The 25,064-nt window shown below is 50.3% G+C and overlaps 2 protein-coding genes across 3 annotated transcripts in view; both read left to right on the plus strand.

The window, feature by feature from the left end:
* Positions 1–12,320, plus strand: part of SLC13A3 (solute carrier family 13 member 3) — a 60,118-nt gene extending 47,798 nt beyond the window's left edge. For both annotated transcript variants that reach the window (XM_066387610.1, XM_066387611.1), the window contains 4 exons: positions 622–734; positions 6,151–6,312; positions 8,668–8,805; positions 10,519–12,320. In XM_066387610.1, coding sequence (XP_066243707.1) covers positions 622–734; positions 6,151–6,312; positions 8,668–8,805; positions 10,519–10,698 — 593 coding nt within the window. In that variant the 3' untranslated portion in view covers positions 10,699–12,320. The remainder of the gene's footprint in view (positions 1–621; positions 735–6,150; positions 6,313–8,667; positions 8,806–10,518) is intronic.
* Positions 12,321–17,682: 5,362 nt separating this feature from the next.
* OCSTAMP (osteoclast stimulatory transmembrane protein) lies at positions 17,683–22,587 on the plus strand. Its single transcript, XM_066387629.1, has 3 exons — positions 17,683–17,726; positions 19,565–20,555; positions 22,231–22,587. Exons 1-3 carry the CDS (start codon positions 17,683–17,685, stop codon positions 22,585–22,587), a joined length of 1,392 nt encoding a protein of 463 aa, XP_066243726.1.
* Positions 22,588–25,064: the final 2,477 nt, after the last annotated feature.

Raw genomic sequence — 25,064 nt, forward strand, 5'->3', positions numbered from 1 at the left:
CCAGCCCGTGGACTGGCTGCTCCTCATTAGGTCCCCTCCATGGTTCTGTCGCCTGGGAGTGGGCTCAGGAGACCCAGAGCTTCCTCTCGCTGGGGCTGTGGGAAGGGCACCTTGAGCTAGGTGCCTGATACCCCAGCTCTGTTACTATTTTGTGGGGTGACCTCCCGTGAGTTCCTGTATTCTCTGGGCCTTGTTTTCCCTCTTAAAAATGAGCAAGTCCCTTGGACACTCCTCGCCTCTGGCTTTACTAGTTCTGCAGGATGGGGTTTGCAAATTCAAATGCCTACAAAGAGGGCTGTTTCCTAGAGAGTCTCAGGCTGGGGGGGGGGGCAGAGGGGGTGAGCCGTGAAAGCTACTTTCATTCTGAGTAGAACTGATGCCCCACCCCACACCTTGATGCTGTGGATTTTTTCCCTAAAGCTCTAAAATCAGACACTGGGTGTGGCTTCTGTTTGCCCAGTTCTCTTTACTTCCCACTGATGCTTCTGAGAGTAAGAATCTGGTTGGTCTGGGTTATTCCTTTTATATATATATTCCTTTTATATATATATATAAAAGGAATAGACAGGGCTGCAGGGACTGGAGTCTGCTCCTCAGGATGAATGTCTTCTCTCTGCACAGCTCCCAACACAGAGATAGAGCCCCTGCTGACATGGAAGAAGGCCCAGGACACCATCCCCTGGAACACCATCCTTCTCCTGGGAGGGGGCTTCGCTATGGCCAAAGGCTGCGAGGTAAGATGGCAGGGGCTGCAGGCCCGGGCAGTGTGGGCAGGACCCCCCAGCAGACACCGCCTCATTTGCCAGTGGGGATAATCACAGTTCCCATCCCCGGGCCTGGGGCTGCGGAGAGAGGGGAGAATGAGGTGTGGTCTGGACCCTCCATGGGCTCGCAATGAACACGTTACTATTACTAGTGCTAATAACATCATGACTCGAGGGTTCTATGAGCAAGAACACCACCACCGCCACATTGTGCTCGCTGTGAGGCAGACCCCGCAAAGCCTGCAGCAGCCCCACAGAGAGCTCCAAGCTGAGATGGCCCTCCAGACACATCCCAGCTGGCCCGAGAGGGTCAGGTCTGCATACCGCGGCACCCTCCACTGTCTGTGGACGTGAGCCCCCCCGGGAGCAGGCGTGGCCTTGGACAAGGCAACCCTTGGATCAGGGGTGACAGTGAAGGCCATCTGCTGCCCACACTCTCGGTACTGGGACAACAGGGCCTTCATGGAAGGCCATTTGGGTGACACATTTAGGTTCTCTACATATAGCTGCTCTTTTTTGTGAACTATATTTTTATTGTATTAATTTTTTCCCCAATAAATAGCACAGTTACAATGGTACAGATGTCATAAAAAGCCAAAGAAAGCATGGATGAGCAAAAGTACTGTTGTCTTCATTTTAAGAATCCCAAAGACCAGAGAGGTGAAGTGACTGACTCTAGGTAACACAGCTCATAGGTAGCAGAGCTGGGATTTGAACCAGTAACTGTCTGATTCTTCTCACGACTGTCTCCTACTGGAGGTGTATTCAGGAAGGCTTCCCAGAGGAAGTGACATGTTGTCCAGGTCTTAGGAGGACCATGCAATCAATACAACGGTAGGAAATATGGGCTGTGAAACCAGGTCACGTGGGTCAGAGTCACAGATCTTCTACCTTGTAGCTGTGTGCCTCAGTTTCCTCATCTGCAAAATAGGACTACTAACGGACCCCATCTCGTAGAGTTGTTTCAATTAATGAATGAGTCATATGTGTGGAGAACTTAGTGCATAGCTTACATAATTGGGTATCAGGGTTGGGGAAGGGGGGAATTCAGGACCAAGGATGACACAGAGCTCTGGCCCTGAGCAACTCTGTGGAAATGGTGCTTTACTGAGATGCACCTAGCCTGACCCTGAGGCAGGAGGTGGAGGGGAGACCCCTCACCCCCGAGGCTTCTCTGAGCTCCGAGCGTGGTGGGCAAAGCCTGTCCCTCAGTGGCGGCTGGGCTGCGGGACCGCTGAGCATGCTGGGAGGCCAGTCTGGCTCCTGGCCCAGCCCCGGGCAGCAGGCTGGGGTTTCTGCTCAACGAGAGCTTTGTGTGGCAGCTGCCCCTTCCCCCAGCGCCAGCTGGTCCTATCCCTTCCCTAGGCAGCGCAGACTGTCCCAGAGAAGCCAGAATGCTTGTGGCACATCCTGCTTCCTAGGCCCTGTCCAGAGCCCTTGCCGGGCCACAGTGGCCTCCTGGGGCTTAGAGGTCCTGGGATGGTGCCCAGGGTGAGTCTAAATGTGTGGACTCCCACGTGCTGGTTCTGAAGGCCTGGAATCAGATCCCAGGGCTTAGTCTGAGCTTGGGCAACTTGCTTACACACTCTTAGTGTTCCCATCAGTTCTCTCCTGCTTCGGAACTGCCCATGGCTCCTCATATAGTTAGACTCTAGTCTGCAGGCTTCCGCTGGCTTAACACACAGGCCCCGTCAGCTCCTATCTCTCTCCTCTCATTGGCTCCCCTCCAGTCCCACAGACCCCTCAGCATTCCTCGGCCACACTAGATTCATTTGCACCCCAGGACCTTTGAACTGCTTTTTCTCTGCCAAATGCCTTTTCCTGGGATCTCTGAGTCCTAACTCTTCAGGTCTCAGCTCCGAGGTCACTAATACAGAAAGGACCCCCCCCCCCCCAGCCAACAAGTCTAAAGATGCCTTCCCCCTACACGGTCACTCTCCTCTCATCATTCTGTTCATCCTCCACCTACCCCTCAAATGATCCTGTTCATTTATTTACTGGCATCTCTCTTACTAGAACATAAGCTCTGTGCGGGCGAGACTCCTATCTGTCTTTTCCATCGTGTGCTATGCTCACTGCATCCATACTAGCTGGGCGCGACCTGCTGGATGGCTGTTATGAGGACTGATGACAGAATAGATAGATGGTGGCAAGTGCCCAGCAGAGGGCTGATGCATGCCAGGTGCTGAAACCGGGGGCCACAATCGCCTTCACTACTTTGTTCTTATGACAATCTTACTGTCTCGTGGATAAAAAAAACTGGCCTTATTCTGCACCTTCGTGCATTGCTCCTTTCAACACCACCGCAACGACCTTGTCTACGGATACGGTGAGGTTATGGAAGCTCAGTGTTAAATTGCAGTGGAGCAAACCCGGCTGGCAAGTAGGCACATGTGTCTTCTTCTTCATCCTTCCTGCCGGAGATCTGAGATCTACTATTATCGTGGTTGTTATTTTAAGTGGCGGAGTAGCTAAAGGAATGATTAAGAACCAGACTGTAACGCAGAATTCCAATCCTGGAGCATGTCACCTCCCTTCATTAGACAAAGCACAACTTCTTGGTGCCCCCGTTTCTTCAACCGTAAAATGGAGAGAGTTCTACTACATACCTCATGGGTTGTCATGAAGATTAAATAAGTTAATATTAGCAAAATACTTAAAAGAGTGCCCAGCACAGAGTAAACACTGTGTGGTTAAATAAAATAATAATAATAATAATAATAATAATAATAATAATAAAATCATATGATGTTTTATGAGTCTTATAAGAGATTTGCAAGGGTGTTCTCTATTGAGATTTTAACTTTCAACATTTAACTTCTACCATAACACCCTCCTTGTGAGATGTGACCTTGCTGTGACCAAAGCGATGTAGAAGAGGGCCCGGCTGAGGTGGGAAGGGGGAGGCTGAGGGGGTGTCATCCTTCCAGCTCAGCCTCCCTCTCCCACCCTGTCTCGTGGCCTCAGGCACCTCGTGGCCCCTTCGGGGGTTCTAAGGAACACAATTTGACAACCACCGCATTGGGCGAGTTCTGAGCATTCCGCCACCTCTGGCATCTCATGACTGGATGCTACGAAGCACGTACCAGGAGTCCAAGAACTTGACTAATGCTTGAGAGATGAGCTCTTTTTCTCCCAATAATAACCATCTGGGGTGGGTACTATTATCCCCATTTACAGATATGGAAATCAAAGCACAGAGAGGTTAAGTTACTTGACCAGGATGACCCAGCCAGAAAGGACTAAGATGGAGAACATGCTTAGTCTGACTCTAGCATCCTTCCTCCTCACCCTCTGGCCATACCGCCTCTGACCTTGCCTATTGCTGATCTCAGAGTTCCCGGGACACTGTGGAGCTATGTGTTTCCAGGAAACAGAGCTTATGATTCTTAAGGAAATGGGAGTGGGCAGGTGAAGCCCTTTATTGTCCCCTAACCCCAGGCATTTGGGGGTTCTCCTCTCGAAGCCGCCAGACTTCCCGGTGGCCATGGAAGTTGAGCCAGGGGCACGAGTGGCAGCTGGGACATTGGCTGGCAGCCTGTCACCCAGAAGTCCAGCTACGGGGATGTTTTTGGCTTCTCATTCATCTGCTTCATTAATATTCCCTCTCCCCAGCCTCTCTGTTTAATTGCCCACACGGCTGCCAGTCTCTTTGCCAAAGCTGTGCCCTCTGGAAAAAACCAGTGCCCCCATTTTTTTCCTTGAAAGGTTCCCTGGGCCAGGGCAGGGGGCAGCGGATGCTGGAGCCTTGACTCGGCCACGTGTTGTAATTTCTAGGCTATCAGACACACATCTAGTACGGATGTAAAAGAAATGCCTTCATTTTACAAGATCTCTTCTAGGGAAAAATATCTTCAAGCATTTATTATTTATTCATTGAAGGTAACTTTAAAGTCAAATTATAGTAACAAGGGTATTTTTTTTATTTATTGAAAAATAGTATGCCGTGTTCTGGAATCCATTATGGAATTTTAAGTTCTGGATAAACAGTAAATTTTCTATTGAACGTAAAAGAAATGTATAAAGTTTCTTTGATAAACCAAAGCGTTAGTGCCAGATAATACTGGGATGATAAAAGGGCTGTGGGAAACATACACCTGAGTCTAAACGTTAGGGGACTAACCCAACTCTGTCTTCAGTCAACACCTAAGTCTAAGGCTTTGTTAAGAAAAAAAACCCAAAAAGCAAAACAAAAATGACCTGCAGGACAAGACCTTGTGGATTTTTTGAGCTATTGCCACATGGCACCACCAGGGGGCAGAATCGAACACAATTTGAAGGCAGGAGGGAGTAGCTGGGGGAGTGGATGCATATTACATACGTCCTTGTAAATAGAGTAACTCCTGGAAAAATCAGAGGAAAGAGCGTGGAGAGAATTCTGCAGCATTGACAGCAGGGTGGAGTCTGGAGCCTGGGAGGAGACAATCTAACAGGTCCTTTCTGTCCTGTCGGGCTCTGGCCAGCTCTTCAGTAAGAGGAGCAGTGTCAGACTGGTGTATCCAAAGGAAGGTACCTAAGGGACAGGGAGTTCTGCAGAAGCAGGTTAGCTTACCGAAGTACACGGCCCTAAGTGTGAAATACATCTTGGTCATTATTTCTGGGGACCGTGGGTGTCACAAAAACTGTGGCAGGCTCGGATTGCTCCTCTGTAACAGGGATGAATATCTACCTTACGGGATAGTTGAGGACCCAGGGAGGTAATGAGGTGACTGTCACCCTAGAGAGCCACAGTGATGGTGATTGTTATGATAATGAATAATAATGCAATGTTAACATGTTAATATTTATGTTATCGTTGTAATAAGCATCCTTCTTACAGATCATATCTTTATTGTTTATAATCATATTAAGTGTTGTATTTAATATATACCTGATACATGCTTTATATTATATGATATATGACATAGAGTTTATCTTGTATATATTACACATCTGATGCATATTAATATATAATAATTATAAGATTGTTTTGTACAATACATGTGTTAATATCATTTTAATTAATAACTGTCCTTGGAGGAATGGGGAGACTTATCATGGAGGATCCAATCCCCCTCTCCCACTCAAGTTAGAGCTTAGGGATGCTAGAACCAAATGGGATATTTGGAGAACCAAATGGATTGTTTGAGGATTCAAGCTTTGAGCCCTGGGCTGTAGCATATGAATAGAGAAGTGTTCAAGAAGCAGAGAAGCTGATTCAAGTCCAGGCTCGAATATGTGACCTTGGGCATGTCACTTACCCACTCTGAACCTCAGACTCCCCCTCTATGAAGGGGTATTACTGTCCTCACTGTGGTTGACCCCAACCGTGGCCCAGCCCTCGGGGGAGGGGTTGTTGGGCAGGGCTGCGGAGTGAAGAGATGCCCCTTGCCTGCTCCCTCTGCAGCAGTCGGGGCTGTCTCGGTGGATCAGTGACCAGCTGCACCCCCTGGAAAATGTGCCTCCCGCCCTGGCGATCCTGATCGTCACCACGGTCATCATCTTCTTCACTGAGTTTGCCAGCAACACGGCCACAATCATCATCTTCCTGCCTGTCCTGTCAGAGCTGGTGAGGGTCCCTCGGGTGGGGGGGGGAGCACCTGTCCCCTCAACAACACAGGTCAGAAATCTCTCCCTTGCTCGCGGGAACTCCCTCCAGGAGTTCTGTCGGTCACGGCTCCCTTCCAAAATGCATGACAGTGTCAGAACCCTGACTTTAAAAAAAATAGTTTTCATTCCTTCAAAAATTGCATGAATGGAGTATTTAAAAGGTGACCATATTCTCTCCATTGGAAAGTTTTCTAGGAAAATATAAATGACCAAATTTGGATTAAGCGGAAGTAGAAAATCTGAGCAGTCAGATAACCGCAGGAGAAGTTCCAGCGGGAGCCCAGCTCTAGCCTCCCTGTAAAGCTGGGCCACTTGAGGTCCCTGGTGGGGACTGGTCCCAGCACCTCACCGCCACCCACAAGATACCAGCAGCACCCCCTCTACAGCATGACCATCCAGAATGTGTTCAGACATTGCCAGATGTCCCCTGGAGGGACAGACCCATACCCAAGCTGAGAACCATTGCTTTAGGTCACCCGCCCGGGAAAGCTGGTTCGGTGAGGGTGAGAACCTTCAAGGAACAGATAGTCCTCCACTTACCCAAACGTTTCAGAGCCCAGAATGTTAGAGAAAGCCATTCGATCCAGGTGTAAGGTTAGCAAAAACCCCCAAACCGAAAGTGAACAAGGGGAGAAGAGGGGGGAAATGTCATAACTCAACCTCCCATGTAAATAAACATGCAAATAGCTAAAGGAATCCAGGATCATAGGCAAAGAACTACACGTGACCATTCAAGAAGAGTTTTTACTTATACTAAGAATTTCAAAACTGATTAACTGGAGTTTTCCATTTGAACAGACTGAAGAAGACCAAACCATCTTATCACTTCCATTCGGTCTAAAAATCCATCGAGTTAAATCAATGTTACAAGTAGATGCTTTGTACGCCAACAGAAACACTTTGTTTTTGTTTGCTTATTTGGGCATCAGTTATAATAGAGATCAGGCTGTTTTCTGCATACACAAAGATCCACTGGACTCTTTTTCCAAGGGCTGGAGAATATTCCATTATGAATCCATAGTTACCCATGTGTTTAAGCCCCCTGTTTCTGGGTTTTGCTCTTATCCAGTGAAGCTGCAGACTTTCTCTGTCTCTGCACCTTGGATGACAGCTGGATATACTCGCAGAATTGAGATCCCTGGGTCCGAGAGCCCGTACATTTACGGTTTTGTTAGATACGGGTAAACTGTCCTCCAAAGTGAATGTGTGCCATTTTTACCCTCGCCCCCTCCCCTTGCTAAGGGTGATGGGGTTTAATCACACCCTGCCCCAGGATCTGAGGGACCTGGCAACTGAGAGAGATGGAGGGGCGACGGTGGGGTGGAGGAGGGACCACGGAGCCAGCCCGCTCCGCAGGGGCTGCTCTTGCTGGAGGAGGCACCAGCACAGGGCACAGTCTTCTAAATGCTGCTGATCATCGAAATTGAAGCATTTTACAACACAAAGGGGTGATTTTAGTGCATTCTGAGAAAATGTATATGTTCTGGGCTGCAAAATAGTCCCTAGAAGGGCCCCAAATGCCCTGTCTTAGAATGCTGGAGACGCAATCAGCGTGAATTGCAGGTGACTATGTCGCCGGAGAGAGGTGACAAACCGGTGGCCCGCTGACTGAGGCTAACCCACAGGCACGTTTGAATCGTCTTAGAAATGTGGAAATGTTTGCCAGCAGGTGCTATCTGGAATTCCCCGTGTCCCTGACATCCAGGGAGCCACCCCCCCCCCCCAAGGTGCCCAGGGCCCAGCTGTTTGGACTGTTTGCCTGAGAAAAGGACCAGGCAGGGGGCCTATTATCTTAGAACCTCTGCATCACCTGGAAACTTGCTAGAAATGCAGGTTCTCGGGGCCACCCCAGGCCCAGTGAATCAGCAAGTCTGGGTGCAGTGGGGACCAGCCATCTGGGCTTTAACAGGCCCCCGGGTGATTCTCACGCACACTCAAGTTGGAGAAGGGGTGTCCTGGATAGACTTCCCCAGCCCCTCCTCCCTGAAGCCCCTGCAGTGTGGCCCGGGAACATCACTAACCTGGAGAATGCTCTCTCCACCTCCCCCTCGGTCTGGCTCTCTTCTCTATTTCTGTGCGATTCTCTCTCTCCTGTGCATCTGTTCTCCTGGTTGCATGGCTCCTTGCCTCTCAATCTGCCTTCTCACCCGTTTCTATGGCTCGCTCTCACGCTCCTTTCTCCATCCACGTGTCTTTGTCGCTCTTTCTGTCTCTCCCTCTGCCTCCCTGTCGCTCTCTTTCCAACCGTCTTTGCCTCTTGTGGTCTCTCTCCGTGTCTCTCTGTCTCGGTCTGGCCACCCGCTCCTGGGCCCAGTCCCTGCACCTGAAAGTGAACCCCCTGTATCTGATGGTCCCTGCCACGGTGGGCTCCTCCTTCGCCTTCATGCTCCCAGTCTCGACGCCCCCCAACTCGATTGCCTTCTCCTCCGGACACTTGCTGGTCAAAGACATGGTGAGTTTGGGCATTTTCTAGCAGAGCCCAGAGAAGCGGGTGGACATTGGGTGGTGGGCAAGGCCTTTAGGCAAGACTCCTGCTCCCCATGGCTCCACCCCCCACCCAGTTTCTGCATGGGTCATCCCGAGTGGGACCAGGAAGACACATTCTAGCAAACACTCTATGCTTAGACGTTGTCAGGAAACCGCTTAAGTGACTACTTTCTGAAGTTCGCTTCAGGGACAAGGGACTTTCCCCTCTTTCCGAGCACTGCTCTCTCTCATTGCTTGCCTGGCCTACGGCTCTGTGCACAGAATCGTTAGGAGAGAGGAGCAGCAGTCCCCCGGGACTGAACGGTGGGACTTAGTGCCCGGCCAGCTGGGGAGTGAGACAGGAGCCCAGGGTTGTGGCAGTGGGGGGGACTCCCAGCTTTCAGCAGGGCTCAGCCATTGGGCAGTGGGTTCCCTCTCCCTGCTAAGCCCGCCCCTTCCCTCATTCCTCCTCCTCCTGCTGCCTCTTCCCCGCCCCCTGCCAACCCTGCCTGGGGCTTTTGTATACTGGACACTCAGAATGCAAATAACTCTTCCCAAGCTGGTACAATCAAGGGCGGGGGGGTCTGCTTACCAGTTCGTGATGCTGGCTTCCAGGCTCAGGGACCCAGCGGGATGAGTGGTGAGAAGCACAGTGACAGGTGGAAAGAGATCACAGAGCAGACAGTGGGCCACGCAGGTGCTCGTTACCTACGGAATTGAGTAACTAAGCAGGGACTAAGCAGGCATTTTGAGCTGGGCTCCCAGGACCTTGGCAAAGGAAAACCCAGCCCTCCTCCCAGCTCCCCCAAAACTTTGGTCAGCCTCCTTTCAATCCTCCAAACTTGCCAGGGGCTTTCAGACCCCCTAGGACAGAGGCAGGCCAGCACAAGCCAGTTCCCAAACTTACCTTGTGGCCACCTCCCTTCACGGTGTACACCTTTTCCATGAAGATAGTGGTCATATTCATTTGATAATTTTACTAAACCAACTCACATTTTAAAAAAAACAAACAACTTAAGAGTATTTAGAAAGAAAAGTTACCAAGATGTGTATAAATGAAAAACCAAGATTGCAGACCACTGAAGGCGAGTCTAAACTGGGGAGAGGACAGAAGCGTGAAGGGCACCCCGGCACCTCAGGCAGACCTGCCCTTTGAGGGAGTAATTCAAACAGCAATTGGAAAGGGAGTAACTTTCTCACCAAGTTTGGACCGCACAGTACGAGAGGTCAGCCCTGGGAGGGGGCTCGTGCTCAGCTCCTCCCGGCTATGTAAAGAGGTAAAAATTTCCAGAAGAAAAAATTTTCCCAATGAACAAGTATAGCCTTAACTGGACATGCACCATGTGTGGGGTGGGGGATGGGGTGGGGGGAGGCTAATGTGGGAGGGTGTTTAATGATCAGATCAGATTATTTTCAAGCTGTGTGGCCTTGGCTAAACCAGCTTCTCTGAGCCTCATTTTCCTCTTCTATACCCTTGGAGGGTGGCTGTCAGGGTTAGACGGTCCTATAACAGCTGCATGGCCCAGTGGCTGGCGCCTAGAAGTCACTCAATGAATGAAGATGTTTGCAACTCTCCAAGGCACAGCCTGGGGTAGTATAAAGATGGAAGGGTCTTGGGCACTGCCCGAGCCGGGTTTGGGTGAATGGCTTTGTGGTTTTTCTGTCTATATACAGACCTCACGTCTGCGCTCTGTTTCAGATGCGGACAGGCTTCCTGATGAACCTGATAGGCATCCTGCTGCTCAACCTGGCCATCAATACTTGGGCAAAGGCCATCTTCCAGCTGGGCACCTTCCCGGACTGGGCCCACAGCCACTCAGCCAACAACACAGCAGTGCCATCCACATTGGTCGCCAACAACACCTTACGGACCCTCTGAGTCCTCCTCCGGGGCTCTCTGTGGGTTGGGCCCGCTCAGAAGGCTTTTACTAGCTCCTGCTGTGAGGATCAGACAGGACGGTCAAGCAATTCTCTGTGATCCAGTATGCTGCGAGCGAGGGTGACATCCAGGGGTCCGCTTGGGCCAGCCAGTTCATCACCCAGGACGCCTTCTCCTCTCTCATGCTGTTCAGGGCCCACACAGTTCCCAGATCTGCCACCTGAGAAACAAGCTCCTTTCTCCCTGAGCTGGAACGTGGCTAGGAGGCGAGAGCCCGATCTCAGCGGCAATAAGCACATCTAGAATGGCACTTGTCTTGAACAGTTGGGATGGGAAGCTGTCCATCCCTACGGGCACGCTAACATTCCCCGCTGACTGCTTTAGGTTGCGCTCTGGAAAGACCACCTCGCCTCCTTGCAGAGGCGGTCGGGCGGCCCTGTGCCAGTCCGTGTGTCCCAGCTGTCCACAGCTGGCGCACGTTCCGTTCCGTTGGTGCCCGTTCTGCACCGGTTGTTTGAGTATTTCCCCTGCTGATACCCAGCAGCCAGGGGAGTTTGCAATCCCTGATGATAGGGGGGAGGGACAGATGACTTCCTGAGGTCACGGAGACTGTGCAAAGGGCCCCGACTGCTTCTCTGGGCTCCCAAGCACGCCAGGGGAGTTCTAGAAACCCCTGCTGACATTCTACCCAAGCCTTTCGGATTCTCCTGTTTAATCTGATTCAGTTTGGCTATAATTCCAGAGTTGGGCCAGGCCTGGGCCCGGCCCTCTATCAGGTGACTCATGGCTCCTCCAGCCAGGACCCTCCCTCCCGTGGCCCACAGAGGCCTCTGTGGCTGACGGCTACTGCTTGTTCCATACTGGCTGTCATTCCCAACCCTGCCCCACGTGGTAAGTGTGTTTGATGAGCAAGGCCCTATTTTTCAGGGGCGAGAGAAAAGTAAAAAGATAACCTGTGGCTTATAAAGGGCCACGGTAAAATGTCCCAGGCAGGCAAAGTGTCACAAACCTCTTCCACAGACGGGCACCCTGAGACTTCCTGTGAGCCAGTGGCTGGCGGGTGCTTTCCTAGGAGATTTGGTCACTCTTGGTTTCGAGCAGAGGCAGCTGGGCATCTCCAGTGAGCAGCACAGCACTGGGCCCAGCGGATGCTCAGGGAGGGTCTGTGAAACAAGCAAGCGGCCCAGGGTTGGTTAGCATAGCAGCAGAAAAGGCCCCACCCGGGAGGCCCCAAAGCCTCACCTCTCCCCTCCTGCACCTCTGAGGGAGGAGGTGCCCTGAGCAGCAGCGTCAGCTGGGGAGGCAGTTCCCAGAGACCAGGCTCATCCTCAGTACAGCAGGAGTGAGTCACGGATGGTCCCCTGGAAGCAGGGGGAGGAGCGAGGAGAGGCCCTCTGAGTTGGAGGATGAGTCCCACCTCCTTCCTATTTGAGTAGAATTTCATTACTTAGTCACAGTTACAGCCCCAGGGGGGTGGAGTGGGTTAAGGGGGGATGTGCTCCAGTGGGATAGTGGAGGAGAGAAATTCATTCACAGAGAAACCCATGGGACTTAAAACCAGATGAATCATGATTTCAAACACTTCTGATTGAAAATGCTATAAAATAAATAATGTTAATCAACACTAGCTCCGGAGAATTTTTGCCTATATGGACATGAAAGAGCTTCAAAGCCCCAAATTCCTGAGCTGGGAATTCCACAGAACTGACCTTCCTGACCTCACTTTCCTATTGCCCTCCTTTCTCTTCTCTACTCTAGCCACACACGCAAACTCTTCTGCCTCAGGGCCTTTGCATGTGCTGTTCCCTCTGCTTAGAACACTTTGCTCCCAAATAAATGCTTGTTTCCTCACTTTATTCAAGTCTCTGCTCAAATGTCACCTCCTCAGTGAAGCCCCTCTGACCATCTGATCTAAAATATCCTCTTATTCTTCATCTCCTTATGCTGTGATAGTTTTATTATTATTTAGTCAGGACATTGCATTATTTATTTTGTTATTTGTTAAATTTCTCTCTCTAAAATATAAACTCGTGAGAATGCAAACTTTATTTTGTTCAGTGCAATTACGCCAGCGCCTAGAACAGTTTCTGAGTGCATAGTAGGTGCTCAGGAAACATTCGCTACATGAATCTATACCAGAATTTATGAGAAAGCAATCTCACCCTTGGATCCGGGGTCTGTTTGGTTCATTTCTTTGCTCACTCATTCTTTTATTTATCCGTTGAACAATAGTATGTGCTCATGCACTGTCCCCACCCACATGGAATTTACATTCTAGCTGAGGAGACCGGCAGTAGGCAAGTAAACAAGTAAAATGATTCTAAGTCATGATGCAGGCTTAAGAAGAAAATGAAACTGGCCGGTGTGACTAACTGGCTCAGAGGCAACTTCACTCTGAGTAGTTAGGGAGGACTTCTCTGAGGAGGTGGCACTGGAATGAGACCGGAAGGAGTCACCCATGTGCTCGTGGTGGTGTGGGAGGATGGGGGACAGCAAGGGTGGCGCAGAGTCATTGGAAATATACCAGGGACTTATGTCTGGACTATATGAGGAGCACTCAAAGGTCAGAAGAGACAATAAAACAAAACAAAAACATTTGTCTTAGTTCCCTGTGGCTGCATAGCAGATCATCCCACAAAATCAAGGCTTTGAAATGCGACAATTTATTGGCCCACATTTTTGCATTCGGACAGAGCTCTCCGGGGATGGGTTAGTCTCTGCTCTGCAGGATGTGGCCGGGGCCACTCAGCTGGCAGTTTGGCTGGAGTTGGAACACCCACTGTGGCTGTGGACCCTCCAGGGTCATGTGGCTTCTCGAGGAGTCTGATCTGGGCCTCTCTACACAGCACTTGGCTTCTAGAAGGGTAAAAGCAGAAGCGACAAGGCTCCTGCCTGGGCTTGGAGTCCAAGAACATCAATTCTGACATAGTCTATTGGTCAAAGCCCCCCTCACTGAAACATCCAGAATCATGCTTGACCAACTAGCTGGTCCTGACCAAGGTGACAGATAAAACGAACAAAAGCGATAATACAAGGGAGTCCTTCGCAGCAGCCCGCCCAGGTCCGCCTCTGGTGGCACAAGGCAGGGAGGGGAATCGTGAGGACTGGGTCTGGAGGGGCGAACCAAGACAATGGAGCATGGTGGGTTTCGACCCTATCAGCTTGCAAACAAGTGGTCCCCAGGCCCGCTTCCAGTCTACACACAGGTTTCCCCACCTTCTCCTCCATGAGTTTTGAATGATTAATTTATTATTATTATTATTATTATTATTATTATTATTATTATTTTGTATGAGGCAGTCAGACTACCGCATGCGCCCGACCGGGATCCACCTGGCATGCCCACCAGGGGGCGATGCTCTGCCCATCGGGGCGTCACTCTGTTGCGACCAGAGCCACTCTAGTGCCTGGGGCAGAGGCCAAGGAGCCATCCCCAGCGCCCGGACTATCTTTTGCTCCAGTGGAGCCTCAGCTGCGGGAGGGGAAGAGAGAGACAGAGAGGAAGGAGAGGGGGAGGGGTGGAGAAGCAGATGGGTGCCTCTCCTGTGTGCCCTGGCCGGGAATCGAACCCAGGACTTCCGCATGCCAGGCCGACGCTCTACCACTGAGCCAACCGGCCAGGGCCAGATTAATTTATTATTAATGTCTAATACAGGAGATTTCACCTTAAAAACTGGATTTATGCTTCTCTTAGAAAAGAAAATACCAGAAGATCTGGCAATATGGGACCTCATTGGTATTTGGCAACAACTGTTGGAAGGAAAACTTAATGTGGAGGGGGAACATTTTGTGTACCACAGTCCCCACCACTCTTTAATGTCTCCCATTGACTTTCTTCCTTTGACTCTGTCACTTTCCTGGCTTCTGAAAGCATTTGAATCTATGACTTCTGAGCAACGTGATCTGGAAGGAGGTCCATTTTAGCTTCAGTGGTCACAGGTTCTGAAGACCTAGAGCAGCACTCACAATAGAACTTTCTGAGGTGATGAAAGTGGTCTACCATCTGCCTTGGATAGTACAGTAGCCACTTGCGACTGAAATGTGGCTGGTTAGAATCAAAGTGGGCTATAACTATAAAACACACACCAGATTTCAATAACAAGAAAAGTGAAAGTAACATATCCCATTAATAATTTTTACATTGATTAAGTGTTTAAGGGGTACTGTTTTGGCTATATTAGGTTGAGTAAAATATTTTGTTACAATCAACTTCATTTTTTAAATGGCTGCTAGGAAATTTTAAATGATATATAGATGGCTTCCATTCTGTTTCTATTGGACAGCACTGTCTATTTGGGAAGGTTTTATTTTAGCCACCTCTCCATGTTCTCAAACCAACTGCAGGGAAGCGACATTTACACCCACAGGCTGTAGAATTCAGTGAGTCTCATGTTGTAGACACCTCTGATTCTGATTCTAGATCTGAGGGCTTACCACTTCCTCTTCCTGTCCTGTCTTATGGCTCTGAATCCTCTACCCAGAAATTCCCCTCAACCAAGTTGATTCTGTTTTGGTGAATCAGAAGCCCCTTCCGGATGTAGTGGGTCTTGGACTCAAGCCAGCCTTAGACAGGCAGAAGTGACTGCCTACGTACGCTGAGAAAAGACAAAAATATCTTCCACTCATTCTCTCTCCCTTAGCTATACCCCCATCCTCCCAAATCTCACACAGCCATCAGAGGCCTTCAGGAAATGGCCAACATGGGCCTTAACCAATCAGCTCCCTGCTGCCAGGGCAGAAACTGGGCAAAGGCTGGTGCCTTCCAGGACTACTCCTCTCTGACCAGCACAGTGCCCTGAAGTTTCCTATGTGATGGGACTTGTCAGGGGTCTTGCCCTGTGGGCATCAGAGGCCTGTATAATCAGGTCTGAGCAGCCTGGGGGCACACTCAGGCACAGCCACAGCCCAGGTGAGAGGGAGCAGGCTGGAGCATTTCTTTATGGTGCACTGGACACTCTGCCTACATTATTTCATCAAATCCTCAAGCGACTCCAACAAATAGGTGCTAGTATTCTTATTATAGCAGAGCCCACGCAAGTTCAGGGAGGGATAAGGTGTTGCCCAAGATTTTACAGCACACACAGTGCATGGAAAATTTGGTGATGTGGGGCCTCATTTTCAAGGGGCTCCAACCCTCAGCTGGAGCGGACTAGAGGCACCCTCTGTGAAGGGGCCTCATTTTCAAGGGGCTCCAACCCTCAGCTGGAGCGGACTAGAAGCTGCCCTCTGTGAAGGGGTCTCATTTTCAGGGGGCTCCAACCCTCAGCGGGAGCGGACTAGAAGCTGCCCTCTGTGAAGGGGTCTCATTTTCAAGGGACTCCAACCCTCAGCGGGAGCAGACTAGAAGCTGCCCTCTGTGAAGGGGTCTCATTTTCAAGGGTCTCCAACCCTCAGCGGGAGCGGACTAGAAGCTGCCCTCTGTGAAGGGGTCTCATTTTCAAGGGTCTCCAACCCTCAGCGGGAGCGGACTAGAAGCTGCCCTCTGTGAAGGGGCCTCATTTTCAAGGGTCTCCAACCCTCAGCGGGAGCGGACTAGAAGCTGCCCTCTGTGAAGGGGCCACACGTGGCTGGGCACTGCTGTTTCCATCTGGATGGCTGTGCTCCTGACCTTGGCTGGCCGACCCCGCGGGCACGTGCATTCGCTGCTCCTGGTCCACGGGGCACCTAGCCTGCCTTCCTGGAGGGGCTTGTGACCTGGCAAGAGCATTAGGTTCTCTGAGGGCCTCAGGTGTCTCATTCAATTGTGTCACTTATCCTCTCTGGGCCGCAGGACATCCGCCTTCAAGCCTGAGCAAGTGACCCAGGTAAAATGTCCTGATAAGGGATAATGACAGGGAGTTTAGAATGCTACCTAAGTGTCCCCTAACTGGCCCATCCTGCAGGGTGGGGACCTGGGGCCTCAGCTGAGGCCTCCCGGAGGAGGCAGGCCTACAGGCGGAGACGGGGCACAGAGATGCTGGGAAAGAACAGCCCGGAGGCGCACCTGTAGGATAATGACCGCAGCCAAGTGCTTACAGGGAAGGCACATTTACTGGGTGCCTGCTGTTCGCAGTGTCAGAAGCGTCACAAGGTGCTCGTGGGTCCGGTGACTCCTCCCCTCCCCACCAGCGGAGTGCAGTGGCTGAGCAGTTGACTGTGGAGCAGGAATACTGGATATAAATCGTGGCTCCAGCTCTGACTAGCGGGGTGGCTTGGTTACGGGGCTCAACTCTCTGCGTCTCAGTGTTCTGAACTGAAGAATGGAAACAATCACAGTCCCTACCACAAAGGGTTGTCGGGTGTAAGGGTTTCAATTAATTTGAATAGAAACTGTTCACAAGTGTGTCTGATGCGTAGCGAGTGCTCAGTAAGTGTTAACTATTATCATCATGACTTGCTTTTAAGAGGAAGAAACAGACTGAGAGAGATGTCAACCGCTCACTCAAGGTCACACAGCTAAGGAGGGACAGAGCAGTGCTTTGAAGCCAGGTCCCCATCAAGCTAAAGACAGGAAGGGAGCTAGAGAGAAAGACCAGAGCTGCTGATGGTTGGAGTCCAGTTGTCCCCATCCTCTAAGAGGTGAGATCAGGCTGCTTCTGGGACACATAACTGTGGAGGAGGAGGAGAGAAAGAGGAAGCTGAGCAGAGGCCTAGTTTTAGCTCTACCACTGACGAGCTGAATGGCCTCCCTGAGCCTCAGTTTTCTGTTCTGTGAAATGGGACTAATTCTACTTTCCTGATATCAGGACTAGAGATGTTGCTTGGCAGAGGCTCTTTCTCTCCTCCCACACCTTCTACCCACTCCTGTCTGCCCAAAGAGCTTGTCCAATCCCCTGGGAGGTGGGTCCTGGCAGGGCGGTACAATGCGACCAGGAAGACTGAACTAAGGACAGAAAAGCAGAAGTACCAAGGTTTCCCAAGTCCTAGAGGAATTTCCCCCACTTCCTCTCCACCTGCCACCGCTGCCAAGGGCCACCGGGCCGGCTCCACTGCTATTCAGGAGGCATGAGGACCCTCTGGGGGAGAGCTGAGCACCTCGTCGGGACCTGGTAGGTTTGTAGACCTTGGATGCTGGGGGCCACAGGCAAGAAAACAGTCAGTGGTCAGGCACCTGGGGATGAGTCTAGGTCTCAAGCTCTGCTACTCCCTGACTGCATGACTTTGGGTAAATCCTCACCTCTTTGAGCCTCAGTTTCCCCATCTGTAAAATGAGAGCAATAACAGTGTCTACAAGACCGTTGTGAGAATGGAATGAGAAAATGCCCACTTAGGGCTTGCTATTGCACTTGGCTCAGAGTAGACAGTCAGTAAATGGCAACTAAAATCCTTACTGACTATACTTACCATCGTCCTTGGCACCCAATATGCCTTAGAACTGGTTTTCCATTCCAATATTATTTATAGTATTTTCACAGCTACCAGGCTTTGAATACTAATTATACAGTAGGAGGGGTTTAGTCACAAATGAAACTGCCTCCAGGGGCTAGAAGGCCATACATAGCTCATTATCTTTAACCTCAAGCGGGTCCTCCATGCCGCCCGGCATGTCTTTCATTTCCCTCCTCCATTTTGTTTCCTACTTTCCTGCGCGACTGTGCTCTACCTTCTCCTTTATCTCAAGCTTTCATCGCCTTTCCCAGCGTCCTCCCCATCCTGCTGACCTTGCTTCTTGAGCAAGTAGAGGCCAACATGTCCCAGTCAACAAATATTTAGGGCCCCTACTACATGCCAGACACTATTCTAGGCACTTGGGACATATCAGTGATCAAAAGAGACCAAGTTTCTGCCAGGTGGCTACTCTAGTAACAGATAATAGCTGACATGATACAATTTGCCAGACACAAAATGACCCTCTGAGATACTACCTTTTTTTGCACCATTTTACAGATAAGAAAACTGAGGCACAGAGAGGTTAAGAAGCCTGGCTAAGATCACACAGATGGGGAGTGGTGATGTGGGAATTTGAACACAGGCAGTTGAGTCATGCCTTTAACCATTGCTGTGTTATGTGTCTATCAGATGATACTTCTATATAATTGCCCACACTTTGCCTGTTCCTTCACCATCATGTGTACCCATTTCCTCTGCCTTCCTACCTGCTATTAAGAATAAATGGCCTCCAATTGCCCAGGCCACCAAACCTCATGGTCATCTTTCTCTCACACCCACAGCCAGTCAGTCTGTCCATCTTGTTGGCTCTTCCAACAAGAGGTATCCAGAATCATCTTACAATTCCTCCGCCCTTTAGTGTAAGCTCTGGAAGGGCAAGGATTCTCGTCTATTTATTCACTCCTGTTTCTCCAATGACTGGCACATAGTAGTTCCTCAATAAATATTTGTTGAATAAATAAATACAAGGAAAATAGACTAGAAAAGTTTCTCAGAGGTCAGCTTATCCACTCTCCACTTCCCTTATTACCCCAAATTATAGAGGAGACACTGAGGTCCTTTAAAGAAGGAATGCTCAGTGTCACATGGTGAGCCAACAGTGAAACGGTGTCTTTATTTCTCTCTAAATCTCCCTTTCATCTGTTTCTCTTTTCATGCCTCTTTCATTCCCTTGAGACAGTTACCCTCACAAAATTGGAATTTTGTGACAAGCAGCCCAGACATCCATCCTTGCATCCTCAGGAACTGAATGGAAACTGAGCCCTTCCCTGACAATTCCAGTGAGAATAATCCCAGGGAAGGCTCTGATTGGTTCAGCTTGGGTCATGTGGAGTTTGAGGTGGGTTACTCTGATTGGCTTACCCGGGAAGAGTGACCACTCCTGTGGCTAATGGAGTAGAACTTGTTAGCAGGTGAAGTGTCCATGGGGTAAGGACATTGGGCAGATATTCAACCCCCCACCCTCCTGATAGAGGTTCCCCAATTTCCTTGTGTACAGGTGGAGATTCTGGTACTTGGGGCTTTGCAAGGCCCTTGTCCCCCTGCAGGCTGCCTGGGTTGCCTTCTCTCAGCCTGTCCCAGCCAACTGTGGCCAGCTGTTGATCCAGCTCCTCCTGTGTGGTTCCCTGGCTGTCGCTGCTGCAGGTCTGGCCTACCACTGGCTGGTGTCCTCGCTGCTGTATCCTCTGGGTCCTTCAGCCATGGTGGCCACTGTCTGCGGCCTCCTGGTCTTCCTGGGCCTGGGATTGGTGCCTCCAGCTCGCTGCCTGTTTGCACTCAGTGTGCCCACCCTGGGCACAGAGCAGGGCCGCCGCCTGCTTCTGTCCTGGAGCACTGCCACCTTGGCTGTCACTGTGGTGCCCAACGTCTTGGCCAATGTGGGTGCAGCCGGACAGGTGCTGAGGTGTGTCACTGAGGGCTCCCTGGAGAGCCTGCTCAACACCACCCACCAGCTGCACGCAGCGTCCAGAGCTCTGAGTTCCACTGGCCAAGGCCTGACACTCCAGGCCCAGGGCAATGGCTCTGTCTTCCGGCTTCACATGCTCAAGATCACTCAGCAGGTCCTGGAGGACTTCTCTGGCCTGGAGTCCCTGGCCCTGGCAGCAGCACTGGGGGCCCAGAGGGTGGTTACAGGGCTCTTTGTGCTGGGCCTCCTGGTGAACTCAGCCCGGTATCTCCATTGCTACCTGACTGACCTGCAGTTTGATAATATCTATGCTACACGGCAGTTGGCTCAGCGGCTGGAAGAAGATCGAGCCACATACCTGCTGGCCTCCCCACCAGCCTGGCTGCTCCGGGCGACTTGGCCAAGGCTGTCCCAGGGGGAGCTCCTGAGCTGTCTACTAAGGCTGGGGCTGCTCACCCTGCTCCTGGTGGCCACAGCTGTGGCAGTGGCCACAGACTACGTGGCCTTCCTCCTGGCACAGGCGGCTGTGGACTGGGCTCAGAAGCTGCCTGCTGTGCCCATCACGCTCATGGTCAAGTATGATGTAAGTGTGGTGACTCCAAGACGGGCAGAGAGTCATTTCCTTGAGGGAAGGGGCAGGGTCTGCTAAATTCTTGGTGCAACTGAATTTGACAACCTTCAAGTCATAGCCCTGGGATAGGCTAGGGGACCCTGGGGCATCCGCGGTGAACTTACTACAACCCGGGACAGTGGGTTCTGTTTACGCTTCCTACTGATGGTGACAGTACTGACACCCAGAGATATTAAAATAATTTTCCTTCCCCAAGGCCACTTTTTTCACACATGGCAGCATGTCCCAACCCCCTCTTCCTTCCACTCATACAAACTGGCAATAACCTTCTTCCCAGTCAAGGTTATTGTGAGCTTTAAAACATGCTAATGTCTAGAAGTACCTAGTAAGCACCATGACTGATAAAAGATGTTTAATAAATACTGGCTATTATGAATAGCTCACATCTGTGGATATCAGATTGGAGGAGGGCTCGGGAAGGGTCTAGAATCAGGAGTCCACCAGCTACGACCCACACGCCAAATCCTGTCAGCTTCCAGTTTCTATAAATTAGGTTTTGTTGGAACACAGCTGTGCAACTTGCTGATGTATTGCTCGTGACTGCTCTCCAAAAGGCAGATTTGCATAGTGGCAACAGAGACGGTATGGCCAGCGAAGTCCAAACTACTTGTTATTTTAATAGTTATATATAAAATATTTGCTATCTATTTACTCTTAGATAGTTACTGTCTCATCAAGATTTGGGGTTTTCAGTCTCTTCTTTGGCCATTTTGCTGATGAAGACGCGGAGGCTCAGAGAAGTTAGGGAACGTGCCCAAACTCATCCAACCCGTGAGTGGCAGAACCAGGGTTGCATCGTGACCTTTGCTGGCCCTAGGCACGTTCACATTCGTGAACTCCTTCCTCCATTAAAATATTAATGATGTCCTTGGGATAAACACAAACATATTAATATTATACAATGGAACATATTCAACTTAAAAGTTCATTTTTAAATCCTGATTTTTAAAAGAAAATAAAACATTTTCATAAAAGTTTTGCGGGACCCAGTACTGTACCAAATGGAGAGATTGGCTCTGGACAAAACCAGGATCCAACCCAAGAAATCTGTTTCCCAAGTTCAAAGGGTTAACCTCTGACCTCTCTGCCTCTGTAGACACCATTCTCCCTTGCTCCATCTAACTCACGGAAATTGTAGAGCTTGATGCTTATGAACAGGATATCGGGACCCACCCTGGCTGGGACTGTCCCCTGGGACATGTAACTGCATGGCCTTAGGTTTCCGATCTTTTAAATGAGGCTCATGCTAGAGTGGATGTCATAGAGTTGTGCTTATTTGATGGAAAAGACAACTCAAGAATTCATTCGCTAAGGACTCAACAAAGAGTTACTGCCCCGTAACTTTCTTCTAAATGAAAGTAATAAGAATAAAAAATATTCTTTGAAGAGTAATAAAAACAACATTTGTACTGTGCTTTTTATTTGGCAAAAAAAAAAAAAAAAGCCTGTTTCAGACTCCTGATCTCATACCATCCTCCTCAAACCCGGAAAGGCAAGGGTTACTTCTGTGCCCATTTTACAGATAAGGGCAGGGAAAGTTGACCCTACCCCGCAGGCCCCAAGTGGTGGGGGGCAGGGAGTGGCTAGAGTTCTATCGGTTGACTTGGCCTTTTTCTCCTTTATGAAGGCTGCGTACACCGTCATGGGCTTTGTCCCCTTCCTCTTCAACCAGCCTCCGCTGGAGAGCCCCTTCCTCTCGGTCCACAACTCCATCCGGTGGGAGCTCCGCTTCACCTCCCCGCGCTGCCCGCTGCTGCCCGCCCAGCGCCCCCACACCGCAGCCCCCCTGGCCGCTGGCATCCTGCAACTCGTGGCTTGTTCCACGGTCCTCCTGGAGACCTACGCCCGCCGGCTGCGGCATACCATCGCTGCTTCCTTCTTCACGGCCCAGGAGGCGAGGAGGGTCCGCCACCTCCAGACCCGGCTCCAGCGGAGATACGACAGGAACCGAGGCCAGCAGCTGCCCCTGCGGACTCCTTCCTGATCTCGACACACCGACCTGCCAGCAAGCACCCAGCATGGACAGACAGGCCTACTGCATAGCCGACCCTTGGAAGAACAGAAAGCCCTGGAGATGGCGGTGGAGGGGTGGGGTGGGAAGATCTTTGAAGTCACACAGACCTAAGCTGTAACCTTGGCCGTTCCGCTGCCTCCCTGTGTCACCTTGAGGAGGTTGCTACGCCTCTCTGAGCCTCAGTTTCTACAGCTGCGTAATGACAGTGATGTGAGCTCCGTTCCACACGGCAATGTGGTAAGGACAGAATGAAATATTGGGCATGGAAGGCCTCCATAAACAAAAAAGGACGATGCCAAGGGGACGGCAAGGAGATGCAGAGACGGCTCAGGGCCCCTCCGGGCCAGGTGGGGTCACCAAGCCTCTCCCGACATCAACTGCTTCCCCTCGCCCGGGGGAGACTTCACATCATGGATGTGTCTAAATGCTCCCAGAACTTATTTATATGCCTCTGAATCCTCTGATTGAGGTAATCTAAAATTACTGATTGATAGTAATCTAAAATTGTCTTGACTTTATAAATAAATGTATTTATTAAATCCTAAATGAGATTAGGTTATTCCTTTGCTTCCAGTTCCTTTAGGGACTTCCCATTTAAGGTTGTCAGGTTTAGCAAATGGAAATACAGGACACCAGGTTCAATCTGAATTTTAGATAAACAACCAATATGGATTGAATGTCCTTGGGACACACCGTCCTTATAATAAATATATTTAGGCTATGCCCATATTGGTTTGTTTATCTGAAATTCAAATTGAACTGGTTAACCTGTGGCAACTCTCTCGCATCGAAGTTATTATAAATCACATCCTTACTCTGTGGGCTTGGCACCCCCTGTTTTTCCCTCCAGATCACTCACTTCCCTCCTTCCTCCTGCTCTCTCTCACAGGGGTCTGACCTCTGTGTGTCTGTGGATTTTAACACCCTGGCTCCCTGCCATGAACCAGCGCAGCTAGTAATTTCAGGTCCTGAATGAGAACAGCACAGAATTAAGAAAACAGGCTTAAAGAAATAAAGGACGGGGTCGGGAGGGCTCTGCAATTGCTGCTGGCAAAAACAGATCATGCTCCACGCCCATTTCTTGCTTTATTTGTAGGGCAAAGTGAGGCCATTAGCAAATCAGAGATCTCTGATCATGTTTCCAAGGCAACCCAAGAATTTTTACAAAGCACAGAAAACCCCCACCATACATAACATCTTCTTAACTTCACACAAAACAAAGGATAGAAGAAACTTGCCTCCAATCTTTCCAGGGAACATGGGGGGTGGGTAGTGTAAACAATCCAGCACCACAGCTTAACAGCCTTTAGTAACTACACAGAACAAGTGAGGTGGGAGGTTGGGCAGACTGTCAGCTTACAGCCAGTTCCCACACCTCTGTCCCCCCAAAATCTAAACTGCAAAAACCCTGTTGGCTTTTCGGCCCCCAACAGCTCCCTTGCCCTCTGACCGTTGGCTGGACTCAGTCAATGGGAGGCACTGACAGGCTGTCCAAAGTGGGAGGGGAGAGAGAGGTCAGGATATTTGTTCTGGGCCGTTATTAGGCAGAGGTCACATTCCATTATCTGCAGCCATAGCCCCAACCTGGTCGCTGGCCCCTTTCCCATGGTCATAGTCCCCCCTGGGTTCTGAGGCATAACAGCCTCCACGTAGCAGGAATTAATGGGCTGTTGCTTTGTAGCACCCATGTCAGGAAGGATCAGCAGCACCTAGGCCAGAAGTAGGATGGAGAACTTATAGGACCATCACTCAATGGCTGACATTGGCAGCTGTATAGGTTGGGCACTGCTCAGTTGTAGTGGGCACCACTCAGCAGTCTAAATGGACGGGTCCTCTGGAGCTATGCAGCGCACAGTCTATGCAGGTATATGTGGGCTTGTTCCCCAAAGGAAAGTTGAAATGCTGTTATCAGGGGAAAAAACAACAAAATACAAAACCAACAACAGATGTCCACCACAGATAAGCTGACCCAGGTCAACAACCAGAGCCTTATCCCCAGGCACCAAAGTTCACCCTGGGCAATACCATTCACTCACCCGGCTGCTAATACTGTCACCTATTGGCCACAGTGGAAACTGCATGACTCAGTATCTGCTGGATTGCCTTGATAGGTTATTTTCTTCCTCTTTCCCAGCCTCCCCTCCATCCTGCCTTTTCTCCTCTCTTCTCCTCTCCCCTGTCCCTCTCCTTTCCGCCCACTTCCTCCCCTACACTATCCTGACTAATTCATCACCCCTGGGGACCAGTCCCTGAGCTCTGTGCTGGACAGGATTGAGCCATGGAAGTGGCGGCTCCGGAAAGCTATAGAACTCAGAGCCCATCCCCCCTGTGTCACTTTCCCTGTTTTCCTACTCATTCTTGTGTGTATTGCCCTTTGCTTCTTAAACTATTCTTTCAACAAATGTTTATTGGAGCGCCACCTATATGTTGGAATCAGCATGAAGCCA

Source organism: Saccopteryx leptura, chromosome 5, assembly GCF_036850995.1.
Source record: "Saccopteryx leptura isolate mSacLep1 chromosome 5, mSacLep1_pri_phased_curated, whole genome shotgun sequence".
In the NCBI taxonomy this organism is placed as follows: Eukaryota; Metazoa; Chordata; class Mammalia; order Chiroptera; family Emballonuridae; genus Saccopteryx; species Saccopteryx leptura.